Consider the following 12950-nt stretch of genomic DNA (forward strand, 5'->3'; position numbering starts at 1 on the left):
TTCAGTTTTTCCCCTATCAACAATGTTTTTATTCAGATTAAGTGACTGAGCTATTGTCAAGTTGCAGTGTTCACAGTATCATCACGACACGTTAGTACCAGCTGGTCAAAAGTCTTTCAGGAAAAAGAATAAATTAAAAATGCCAACCTAGCTTCAACCTGAGGTAGACAGGACATGGTCATTTGAGTGCTGAGCGTTGGTTTTTTAATTTTTAAAATCTGTTTATCTAATAAAATGCTTTAGTCAATAATTGAGATTGTTATGTTAGTATTTCTGATAGCGAGAAACTTTGTTTTGAAAAAGTACACTTTTTTTTTTTAATAGAAATATTCCTCTTCTGTTACCAAAATAATCAGAAACATCATAGAAAACTATGCATCTCTCCTCTAATAATTTAAGCCCGCTATATAACAAGCCATGTTAAAGTAGCCAGCTACCAGCTTGCTGTTCACAGTGTAGAATATGCAACTCTTTACCCCACTTTTGCCCTCCAGCCAAGGGACACAGATCAAGAAGGCCGTACCTTAAGCACTTTAACCTGTCTACAGACACAGAGGTTGTTACAGATTTTCAAGCTTTAAGTATAAAGTTTGTGGTCTCCGGCGATCCATCAGCAGGATGCAGCATTTGTAATGCTCCCTGGGCAGCTCCCTTTGCACAGGTGTCTGAGCTGCCTTTCACCCAGCAGCCTTTGGGCAAGACCACATCAATGACTTAGTTAAACATCCAAAATGATATACACGGAGCGAAGAGATCCGAGCTGCTTCCATGAGAGAAAAATCGAGACCCCCACTCATGTTATTAAATGATTTTGATGCCAAGAAGGTGGAGACTAGTGGCCAAAGAACAGCTCAGACACGGGTCTGCGCTTCACGACGACCTCCTCTTCCTCCTCCTCCATCGCCTCGGAGAGGGAGGAATACGAAGGGAAACCCCCTCTGGTCTTTGGCTTCCTCCTGGGACCCGTAGTGGCAGCCAGGAGCTTGTTTAAGGACGAGGGCTTCCTTAAGCCTTTGGTGAGATCGTAGAAAGCCATGTCATCCGATATGACCCCCAGAAAAGTGCTAGTAGAGCTCAAGATGGAAGCCGCGAGCTTTGTGGACTTCTTGATGGGCACGGAGGGCTCTGCGCTGTGGGAAAGGCTGGGGTCCCCCAGCAAGCGCCGCACCGCAGAGGAGGCCCCTTCCTTCAGGTACTGGTGTGGCTTCTTCCCGCTGTAGTCCCTCAGGTCGGTCTTGGCGTGGTAGCTGTAGACCAGCATGGTGATGATCTTCTCCTGGCCGTGGATGGCGGCCAGGTGCAGGGCCGTGTAGCCGCCATGCGACCTGGCGTCCACGTTGACGCGGGCCCCCCCTTTCTCGGCCGCCCGGATGATGTTGGTCACCATGTCGCAGTTGCCGCTCTTGGCGGCCCAGTGCAGGGCGGTGAAGCCCGAGATGAAGTCCCTGCGGGCGGCCAGGCTGGCGTCACCCAGCAGGAGCCCGTGGAGCTGCTGCGTCCACTGCCCGCCGGCCGCCAGCACCAGCCACTGGTGCTCAGCCTCCTCCAGCGGCACCGCTGACGGCTCCTCGCTGGCCCGGTGGTTCTTGGGCCCCCGCCGCAGGCCAGGCGAGCGGGACCCGGCGTCCTCCTCCGGTGGGGGTGACAATGGGGACGCTGGCTCCTCCGGTGGCACCGGGGCGGCGGCGGTGGGGGGCGGCACGCAGCGCACCGGCAGCATGCAGGGCTTGGAGAGCGGCTCCCGCCGGGCGCCCCCCGCGCTGGCAGGCAGGGGCACCCCGCCGCCCCCGCCCTGGAAGAGGCCCCGCAGCTCCGACACGGCCCGCGGGGACGGCAGCTCCTCGGGGGGCACCGGCGAGAGCCGCCCGGCGGGGCCGCGCTCGGGGCCGCCGCCGCCATCGCCCCCCGGCGCCAGCGCGCCCCCTGGCGGCGGGGCGGCGCGCAGCTCCCGCCGCAGGACCACGAACTTGGCCCCGTCGCGCTCCTTCACCACGGCCACGGCGTTCACCGCCGCCTTGAACCGCTCCCGCCGCTCCGCCCGCGCCGCCGCGTCCCCGCCGGCCTCCAGCAGCGGCCGGAAGGTGCTCACCAGCTCGGTGTTGCGCACCCGCCCGCCCTGCTCCTGCAGGAAGCCCAGCACGGCCGCCGGGCTGATGTCGAGCTCCGCCATCCCGCCGCCACAGGTGGTGCCGGAGCCGCCGCCGCCGCGCCCGCCGACTCCCCGCGGCGGAGGGAGCCGCGGAGCTCGCCCGCCCGCCCTCGGGGGCTCGCCGGGATCTGCAGGCAGGAAGCACCTGCAGGCAGGAAGCACCTGCGGCGGCGGCGAGCGCGTCCCCCGCGGCCGCTCCCGCTGAGGTGATCGGGCCGCCCCGCCCCGCCCCGCCCGCGCCGCCGCTGAGCGAGCGGAGCCGCACCGGAGCGCGCTCCTCCCGCGGGGCGGCGCTGCGGGTGAACCGCGCGGGCCCGGCCCCCGGTGCCCCGACCCCCCGGCTCCGGCTCCGACCCCCGGTCCTGGTCCCGGCTCCGGCCCCCAGTCCCTCGGCCCCGTGTCACTTGCTGCTCCGATGTCTCCGCCAAGTGACAGAAGAGACGCGTGTCGGTGAGACCAGAGTCTCTCATCTATTCGAGACGATGTTTTGTTCGTTTGTTTGTTTCAAGAGCAGATAAGTGGCGCAGCTTTGGGTAGAACTCACTCTGCAAAGTCAGGTTTCCATTCCCTGGGAAGGCCCCGGTGTTCTGCCCCAGCTGCCATTCTTCTGGCTTGGAGTCTCGTGCCTCAAAATAGTTCAGAAGACAGGGGGACAGGTCAGTCTTTTGAAATATATTCAACTCTATTTGATACTATATATATCATACCTATTATTTCTATGTCTCTTATCTATATAGCGTCTATAATGTAAGTATCTGTATAGATGAAATCTATACAAGATGTTTGTATCTATTCATGTACACCCAGAGGAGAGTGCTTTTTATAAAGAGAGAAGCTGTCTCTGCTGCCCCATCAGTTACTCCTGCCTAAGCATTTAACGTTATTATTGTTGTCAATTCTATAGGCGAAAAAAAAATCAGAGACAAACGCGTTTCCCCAGTTGAAGGAGCAGGACTGAAGACCTCCTGGAGCCATGATGTGCAGCCTGCAAACTTGTTTTCTTCTCCACTGAGTGTTGCAATTGAGATCACTAAATCAGTTCCTGACTGACTGAACAGTTTGTCTAGGAAAACTGCAAGAGAGACTGAACATGGAACAAACAGAGTCAGTGTGGTAAGAAGACAGATATATGTAACTGTCCGTACAAGGATGGATAAGAAAACAGAAAATAGATTCGGTTTGTTTTCACTGTCTTGGAACTTGAATAAAATGGAGTATCAGCCAGTGCCAAAGTCTCCATTTTGAAGGCAATGGGAGGTGTGTCGATCCCCATGCAGTGCATCTCTCTCCCCTCTCGATGATGCTGACCTCCCTTCTGCCTCTTCACACATTTTACTGGTTGTAGGAGAACCTCTGCCCACAGATTGCTCAGAGTCTTCCTCTGGCAGTCTCTCCCCTTCTCTCTCTCTCCATCTTTGTGCAAATCTCCTAAAAGCTATTTTATCTCCTGCTAACAAGCTGGCGCTGAGCCAGCTCCTCAAAATCGTTTTGCTGCTCTAATGTTCTTCCACATAATAGTGTGTAATCTTCGTGCTGCTTGTAGCAATTCAGTATTTCTACGTGAATCACACACCTCTTATTACTGCCTTTCACACGGCGTACAGAGCAACCTTGCCCTCTGCTGGGGCAGCCACTTGTCTAGTGTTCTGCGGGATTAGCAGCGCTTGCTGGCTCAGGGCATCGCTGCGGTTCTGCCTCGCCTGCTGTAGAGAGCGAATAATGAGCATGCATCCGAACCCTAATTGCTATGCCTTGCTTTCAATGTTGATTTATTTTCCTTACTAGAATCTATGGCAAGCATAAGAAAATCTCAGCAGTCTGTGATTTTTGCATTGCAAACTTCCAGCTATACCCTAGGATTATAACTCACATCTGCAAATGAGCAAGGGGAGGAGGGAAAACAATTCAGAATAAAAGGCTCTTTTAAGACACATTTTCTTACGTTACAAATGCACAGCGAGAAGTTGCTCCTACCGAGCGTGATCTTTGGGTGGCTGAGGTCTCATCACCTCATCGGGAGCTTGTGTTGGGTGGGGGTCCCAAAGAAGGGGTGTTACTGATGCTGTTCCCCGCTGCAGGTCCCGGCATTCCTGGTGGCTGCAGAGCAGAAGGGCATGTCCCCGTCCCGAGGAGGTCACAGCAGAGGAGTGTCTGCCAGCACCTCGGGCCGTGCCACGCGTGGGCTGGTTGCTCTCGTTCCACTGCGCTGGTGCAAGGAGCTCTTTCCCCAGGTAATTTTCCAGTGATGCATCCAACCGCCTGTTCCACGTGCGCTCTCTTCATCCTTTGCGGGCAGCCCGTGCCGTGTGGTTATGTTCCTGTTCCCGGTCTGTGAGAGGGTGTTAGATTAGCCCTATGCTTTCTGTAATTAAGAAAACAGTGCCTCTGCCTAACCCTCCATACCGTTTTCAGACCGCAGCACGGGGTGCATCCTGTTTGCCAACCTTTCCCTTTACCTCTTGATGCCTTTTGGTTGCCCACCACCCTTCAGGCTGAGTGCCAGGTACCGTGGACCAGATCCCAGTGACCTCCTCTTAGTCTACTGATGGCTGGTTGTATTCTGATCATATTGTGCTGCAAAACTTAAGCTGTTTGAATGCATTTTATTAATATAGATAATAAAAGCCTGGAGCATTATGGGTGTTATGCTCTTCAGCCATCTGAAATTTCCAGCCTTAAAAAGCATGAGAAGTTCTGCCTCTTTTTCTGTGTCACTAAAAACCTACAAAGCAAGTATTTTTTTGCGGGGCTATATACAGAATTCTGTGGGCTGCTTCGTAGGAGATTTCAAGCCAACTGTCTTGGTATTTTTAATTTACTGGCTGAGACAAAAAAAAAAAAATGTACAGAAACCCATGATTAAATTAATTTACTACTACTTTTTAAACACAAATAGTGCAGTTTGCTAGTTCTACATCATAAGCCGTAGAGAGCCGGCCTCTATTTTGAACTGTGAGACTAAGGAGAATTATCTTTCCTGGGAAGACATTCCACAAGCTTTCCAACGATCAGCATTACAGTGCAGTGAGTGGCATAGAGAGTCTGGGGCCTTGCGCCACCCCCGCAGGGGAGGAAGGTAAAGGTTATTTGACTGTAATTATTGACATTGCACAACACCAGGAAGTACAGTGGGAGATCAAGCCAAGCACCTAGTCAGGGCAAAGTGATTTCTCCGGGCACTTCCAAACAAAAGGAGGTGGCATTCCAGGTCCTGCTCTGTCCCACACGATATCTGCAGAGCCATAGTGAAGGTGAGATACTGGGGTGGAAGCAATGAAGGGAGAAAAAGGGAAGGCAGGGGATAGTCTCCATGGGACAGGCCACCTATGCTTTGCTGAAGGGCAAAGCTCAGGTGCTATTGACTGCGGCTGGGATTTGTACCTCAAGGAGAACTTATTTTCCTCTGAAATGAAATCAGGGTTCCCAGAATAAATAGGATGACAAAGCCCTTGGTTTTCCACTTTCCTTGTTGATATATTCATGTGAAACAAAGAGAACGCATTGTGAAGAAAATAGCCCTTCCTTTGTTCCGTGGAGAAATGCAGTAACCTTCCATAGATAAACAATCGAGCTAAAGTCAGTGAAGGGGCAGGGAGTGGGGGGAAGAGTATTGCAGATAAAAGGCATTTTCTCATAAATGAGCAAGGTTCAGTTGTAACTCAAGGACCTCAGTAATCAGTTCAGATGGTGTTTCTCAATAGCAACCATTCAAATGCACTTCTCCACGTATCTCAGAGTTTGTATTTATTAAATACTGCTTGTTCTATGCAGATGATGCAAGGACCCATCCCAGACATCCTCTGATTTTCAGCTAGTGCCTGTGAACTTGGGGGAATTCCATCAGGATAACACAATCCTGGCGTGAGGTACAGTGTGGAAATACTGCCCTTAACATCAGTAGGCGGGGAAATTTGGGGTCTGTTTCCAGCCAGCCCACTTACATCCTCTGGGACTGCTCAGTGTACATAGGGGATATGGATTGACAGATCCTCTTGATTTCCAGGTTAGAAAGACAGCACTTCTGTAGAAAAAGACTTCTAGGTCTCGTATATTATCAGTATAACTGATGGAAGTCTAGTAAGGTGCTTGGCAGTAGCGCTGCTAAAAGAGTAGCTATTGAACTGTTTGATTTCTAATATTCCCCAGAAGGATACGTAGCAAGAAGTGCTCAGCTGCTTCCTCCAGCCCATGCTGAGAAATGTGAAGAATCCTGTTTATCTACAGCACCCGGGTCTGAAGATGGAGGACTTTACCCAGCCCTGGGGGATGCAGCCACCTTCAGAATGCCTCGCTCTTGCTGTGGTGTTCATGGGGCTGATAGGATGATCACTTGTCCACTATGGCTTTGTGTGAAGTAAAAGGGCCTGTGATCGCACTTCTGTGCACATTTATTGCTCTCCAGCCCTTTGTTTTCTCTGCCCCAGCTCTTTACCTGTAGAAAATTGCAACTCATCCTAAATTCACTGTGGATTTAACAGGTACAAATATTCCACTGAGTTTAAAATCCTTGCAGGAGCATCCAGCTGTAATATACATCTAATTCTCGAACCATTAAGAATGATTTCCATAACAACTGAAGCCTTAGCAGTTAAAGGAGCCAGCAAATCCAATTCTCTCCTCCTGAAGTGGTTTTTATGCACCTGGAGCTTTTGAAATCGGCAGGGTTTCTCTTTAACTGGCATTAGAAACAGTCTGCTTTTTGAAATAACAAGGTGGTTAAAAATAACCGTGAGCTTTTCCCAGTGCCCTGCTGTCCCAGGGACGTGCCCCGTGCTGGGGACACAGGCAGAGAGCGCTCGGCTGCAGGTGGTCACAGCAGCGCAGCTCAGCCGAGTCCCTTGATCTGCTGCGATGTCTCAGAATGTCCTTCATGCCCCGAGCCTTTGCATCCAGGCTGCAGCTCACAGAAACCAGGAGCTTCTGAGAATCAGCTGCTGTCAGCCTTGTGCTGTTACATTCTGGACTTTATCAGCAGGGAAAAGAGCTCTTAATGAATCAAACTCAATCACTCCTCCCAAAGTACCTGACATAAAGGCATTTAAGCATGTGTTAAGCAAGAGTTTTACATTGTCTTAAATCAGGAATCCAAAGGTTGGATTCCCAAAAACCCACAAAAACGCCAAACTTTTAAACCTTTTTATCTGTTTATTTTTGCTTCTTTGTGATATGTAAAGGCAGCCTGGAAAATTAACTTTGCTTCTATATAAACTATTCTACTTGCATCTGCGCACTAGAAATACCACATTCTACCTTCCCCACTTTTGCTGAAGGAGAGAGCTGGAGAACCTTTGGGAATCGGCCAAAGAAACAAGATGGCAAAGTGGGTGTCAGGTCTGCACTAATGTGACACCTCCACGGGATAAATGAATGAAGGTTCCAGGGGTTTACGGCCCTGTTGAGGGCAGGGGGAACTGTGGCTCGTGGTGTCCCCAGCCCGCGGGGCAGCTTTGCTGTCCCTGCAGCTCCAGCACAAGGCTGCACTAACAAAAAGCTGTGGCTGTGACAGGAAGAAGGTTGAGTTTTGTGGGGTTTTTTTTGTCATTTTTGGTGATCCAAGAAAATAAATTAACAGATGGTGTTCAGCAATGGCCTTTCTAGAGAAATACAATGTTCTTGCAACCTATCTTTAGCCGGAACTAGTATATGGATTAGCAGAATTAGTTTGGTCGTAGGTGGTCCACTCAGGAAGGACAGAAAAACAGCTCTTCTGACCTGCTCTGGATTTAGATTTCAAAAAGCACATCACCTGGATAACACCTCCTCAGAAAATGCCCTGAAATTGCTTCAAGGGAGAATACAACCTTCTTCCTCATTGCCTGATCACAAGTGCTTACATGTGATAACCCTCGCCCCCTCTATTTAATTATCTACCCCTCATTTTCATATCCTGTTTTATTTCTCCAGCACCAACACAGTCTCCTCCTGGGACGAATCGTGCTTCCCAGAGCTCCTGCAGTGCAGGTGGATCCCAAAGAGTCTTGGGAAGAACCAAAGATGTGCAGATATAACACAGGATCTTGCACAGCTGCTGTAACACGGAGCTCAGCGCCCACCCGCACAGCGCCGTCCCATTTATTGATATTGCCGTGGGAGCAGGAGACCTTTGTTAAGAGCACAAATAGCAGGTAAGGGAGAAGAGAGAAGTGAACATGAAGAGTATTTTAATTAAGTCTAAGTTCTGTTTTAATTTGGTTGTTGAGGTTTGATTGTCTTTGAGTACTTCAGTCCTGCTTTAGGGCTCTCCAGGGACTGTGCTTTTGTGGGCAATGAATAAAAGGAACTGGGATATTGGGTATCTTTCCTTTTCCTTGCCGAAAAGTTGGAATTTGGCAAACCTTTTGAAAAACAACTGGCAACAGGGCCTACGCACAGTTGCTCACTGTTTTTAGCAATTGGGGTGGGGCTCGGAGCTTTAGCTGTATCGTAATTAGGTAACAAGGATATTTGTGGCCCTCCTTTGTGCACAGGATGCTGCAGTACGCATTGCTTCGAGAGACAGGGTGAGGGGAAAAGCCGAGGACACAGCGACCGACAGAAAGACGGGAAAGCCGAAGACAAAGCCAGCAGGCGGCTGAGGGCTGTAGGTTCTGGTGTGGTGACCCTGCTGCATGAGAGCACATGCGGCTCTGGTGAGAGGTTCCTTCCTGGGTGCACTGCAGCAGAGGGCACCAGAAAGCAAGGAAAACTATGCTCTGTGCTAACAGCTTGTAAAATACAAATGTCTGTAGATTACAAAGACTGAGGATGCTGGCTACGGGATTGGCTTTGTGCTTCATGTGGGAAGGAATGAAGAGGAAAGACCTGACAGTCCGCTGTAGTGTACTTGAACTTGGGTGTAACTCCCGTGTGACAGGCACTTTGGCGAAGAGGCGCTGCTGCCCTGCACTATTTCATGGTCTTCCAGGATGCCAAACACTTGGGAGTTTCTTGAGATGGGGAAATGAGTCTCTATATACCTCTGTGTGTGTGTGTGTGTGTGTGTGTGTGTATATGCATATACACGTATCCTCTGCAGGATTCAGGGGATGCTCCTGGTACTTCTACAGTCACAGACTCACAGAATGCTTGGGGTTGGAAGGGACCTCTGGAGATCATCTAATCTAGTCCAGCCCCCCTGCTAAAGCAGCTTCACCCTGAGCAGGTTGCACAGGATGTTGTCCGGGTGGGTTTGAACGTCTCCAGAGAAGGAGACCCCACAGCCTGTCTGGGCAGCCTGGTCCTGGCCCTGGCACCCTCAAAGTGCAGAAGTTTCTGCTCATGTTCAGATGGAGCCTCCTGTGTTTCAGTCTGTGCCCGTCGCCCCTCACCCTGGCGTTGGGCACCGCTGAACAGTCTGCTCCATCCTCTGCCCCCCGCCCTGGAGACGTTCATAAGCATCGCTAAGTCCCACTCCAACACGAAGGTTTTCTGTGTTGCGGGTGATGCTGCGCGGAACGCTCACCCCAAAGCCCCATCTGCAGCTGACCCGGAGTGCGGGGACCCCCGGGGCCGCCCCCGGCCCGTGCGCGCGGCCGCGGGCGGAGGGAGGGGCCCGGCCCGGCCTCCCGCCCGCCCCCCGGGGGAGGGCCGCGCTGCGGGGGCCGCTCCCGCCCCCGCCCGCCCCCGGCGGTGCCGGTGCCCGGTCCCCCGGTCTGTCGGTCGGCGGGGCGGGCGGTGCCTGCGGCGGGCGGCGCGGAGGGAGTTTCCAGGAAGTGGCCATATTGGATCCATTGAGCCGGGAGCGCCGCGCCAGCCCGGCCATGGCCGCCACCGACCTGGAGCGCTTCTCGGTGAGCAGCCAGCGGCCCCGCTCCCCTGCGCGCGTCTCCTGGGGCGAATAACTTGTGGTTTTTCTCCCTCGGGGGGTGTGGGGGGGGGGAAATAAATCCAGCCGATGGCGGGGCCAGGGCAGCCGGGGAGGATGCGCCGGGCGGCGGCTCCGTGTGCGTGTCCGCGGGACCCGGCGCGGCCGGGAGGAGCCGGCGGCGGTGCGGGGTTCGGCTGCCGCGGGGGTTGGAGACGGGTGAAGCTGCTGTGCTCGGGGGAGAGTCCTTGCGGGAAGGTCCTGCCCGGTGTGGGGGGCTGGAGCCGGGGCACGGCGGGCTGGGAGGGGGTACGGGGCGCTGGGAGGGGGTACGGGGCGCTGGAAGGGGGTGCCGGGCGCTGGAAGGGGGTGCCGGGCGCTGGAAGGGGGTACGGGGCGCTGGGAGGGGGTGCTGGGCGCTGGAAGGGGGTACGGGGCGCTGGAAGGGGTGCCGTGCTGCCGGGAGGCTCCAAGGCCTCGGTACTTGGTCTGATGCTGAAAGCGCTAATGGAAACCTTTCATGACCCTTGAGCGTCCAAGATGCTCGCAAAGGGCATCCAGTATCTGCGTGTCTGCGGGAATGAAGCACCCGCAACGAGGGGCGGAAAGAAACGGGGTCAGAGCTTCCTAAATAAGGCTAGTTTACATACCACTGGTATCCAAACACTGAAACAGTAACTTACCGGTGTGTATATAATACCGAGAGAGACGCAGTGATTGGAACACGGGTAAAGCAAACCCTTGAGGCTGGCTGGGCTCTGAAGAGCACTGTACAGCAAATATGGAGCGTGACCTGGGCACCGCCGCCTCTCTGCAGCTCACATGTTGTATAACTGCTATCGGAAGTCAATCTGGCTCAAATCTGTGTCGGTTTAAAACTATTCTTTGTCTAAGGCTTGAATTTTTTGTTGTTGTTGGAAAGCGGTTCTGATTACATAGCTCGGTGATGCATCTTGCAGCCTTTCAGAGCTAAAAGCATTTTTACCACATTAAATAGCATAGCTCTCAAAAGTCAAAAATGTCTGGTGTGAGATTGCTAAATAAATGGGCACAGCAATGGTGGTTGTGTGAATTATAGGTATGTCGCTTGAGCACAAACAAGTCCCTGCTACTGTTTTTTCTGTAAACCACTTTTTGCCAAGAATCTCAAACTCTGCTTCGTTTCTTTGAATCCTGGCCCAAAAGTTTCCAGCTCAAGAATGAATTTGCGAGACTGTAACTTACTTAAAACTTGCATAAAGGAAAATTGATTGTGGCTTCTCATTTAAGAAAGCAAATGCTTCTAGACCCTGGGGAGAGGGGTGAAGGGAAAGCCCGACTTGCAGGGAATGGAAACACCGTAACTCTCTCACTGCAATTCTTTCCGCATTTGTATCATATATAAATACTTTTAACTTCTTGTGCCTCCTGGTGCCTGTGCAGGTTTTCACGGGTGTTATGGGAACCTAAAACATTGCCTACTTAATCTTAATCTTGCATTCTTTGGTGTGGGTACTTGACTGCTTAGTGTACTTGTGTCAATACTCTGCCACTCTTATTTAAAAAAAGAGAGGAAAAAAAGGTCCCTAAGGTGCTTGGCACTCATTTGGGCACCGAAGTGAAATGGCTGGGATCCAATGGGACTTTAGCACCCAGCTCCACTGGGAGAAAACCCGCTTGCTTTGTGCGGGGAGCTGGGGTGAGTTTGTAGGGGTCTGCTGGGCTTTGCCTTTGGACCAGTTTGCTTTTCAGCTGGAAGCGCGGATCCGGCAGGAGCGGCGGGAGAGCAGCGCCTCGTGTCCCTGTGATGTGGGGCACAGGGCTGTCCCACTGCTGCTTCCTTCGTCCCCAGCGCGGCTGCTGTTCCTCCAGCAACATCACAGAAACCTCATCATTAAGGTGTTTCAAGGTGTTCTTTCTGCAGTTTTCTACAGTTTTCTTGGTGCCATTTTATATCACTGCACCTCACTTTCTGGAGAATGAAGTCTGGGTGGGAATAGCTTGTTACCGGCAAGAAAAGATGATGATTTTTTGATGATTTGTATCTGCAGTGGCAAGTAATGTAGAAAAAGCCTCTGAAGGAGGTTTTTGATAGGCAATAGGTCATGCTATTCAGATTGGTGAAGCTATTTTTAAGTGTCCAGCTGACACTGACATCCTGGAATGTAGCGATCCTTAGGTTTGGATAATGTGTTTTCAAAGCTCCCCAGATGCAGCCTCCCTTGTGCAGTCCTCCAGAGCCCCTCTGTCCCCAGCACAATACAGTTCCCTTGGAGTGCTGCTGCTGGAAATGACCAACAAAAGCAAATGAAAGGAAACTCGCCCATAGAAAGCAGCCTCTAAGGCAGCAGAGTCACACCAGCGGTGCTGAAGACCGCCTTTGTTTTTGTGAATGTGGGGCTTGTGAGAGAGATTGGCCGCAGCCCCCGGAGACTGAAGTTTCTGCTGGGAGAACGTGGCTCATCGCCGCCCTGTGCAGGGCTGGCTCTGCAGGCAGCGCTTCTAGAAACCCCAGGCCAGTTGTCTTCATTACAGTCACCACCAGAGCGGAAAGAACGCTGATAAAATTGGGTTCAATTCTGAAATACTTAAGTTTGTCATCAGTGCTCCGAGCTTCTCCGTTGCTGTTGCGGCCAGTGCTGAGCCAGCACGTGCGCTGCTGTCTGCCGGAGCAGACGCGGGCAGAGTGAGCAAGGACGCTGGTATGTTGAGTGGGAAACGGCCCAACCACCACGTGCGAGCAGGAGCCAGAAAGTGCGTGAAATGCAGCAGGGAAACGCAGAAGCTCTGGAGGAAGCAAGAAAAGCTGGAAGGGAAGGAGTGATGGAGAAGTGACTGAAGACGCGCAGGAGAATAAATGGGATGTGAGACCAAGGCTGTAAGACGGTTTTGCTTTTGAGAAGCTCTTGCAAAGCCCCAAGTCTGTTGCTTTCTCTCTTAAATAAAACCGATGGGCCTCCCAAAGTGCTGTCGCTTGACAATCTGCATTAAACACTGTCTGGCTTGGAGGCGCACGGGCAGTTGCTTGGGCTCCGAACT

At 52.2% G+C, this 12950-nt stretch overlaps 2 protein-coding genes across 4 annotated transcripts in view; one reads left to right on the forward strand and one right to left on the reverse strand.

Moving 5' to 3' along the window:
• Window positions 1-832: 832 nt before the first annotated feature.
• SOWAHA (sosondowah ankyrin repeat domain family member A) lies at window positions 833-2179 on the reverse strand (the record flags this gene model as incomplete). Its single annotated transcript, XM_080353535.1, has 1 exon — window positions 833-2179. The coding sequence occupies exon 1, from the start codon at window positions 2168-2170 to the stop codon at window positions 833-835; it is 1338 nt and encodes a 445-aa protein (XP_080209661.1). The 5' UTR covers window positions 2171-2179.
• A 7709-nt stretch (window positions 2180-9888) lies between these two features.
• SEPTIN8 (septin 8) overlaps window positions 9889-12950 on the forward strand; it is a gene marked incomplete at both ends in the record, with an annotated part of 37506 nt that continues 34444 nt past the window's right edge. For all 3 annotated transcript variants that reach the window (XM_080353107.1, XM_080353108.1, XM_080353109.1), the window contains one exon: window positions 9889-9918. In XM_080353107.1, coding sequence (XP_080209233.1) covers window positions 9889-9918 — 30 coding nt within the window. The remainder of the gene's footprint in view (window positions 9919-12950) is intronic.

The sequence above is a fragment of the Nesoenas mayeri genome, assembly GCF_963082525.1.
Source record: "Nesoenas mayeri genome assembly, chromosome: 14".
Classification (NCBI taxonomy): domain Eukaryota; kingdom Metazoa; phylum Chordata; class Aves; order Columbiformes; family Columbidae; genus Nesoenas; species Nesoenas mayeri.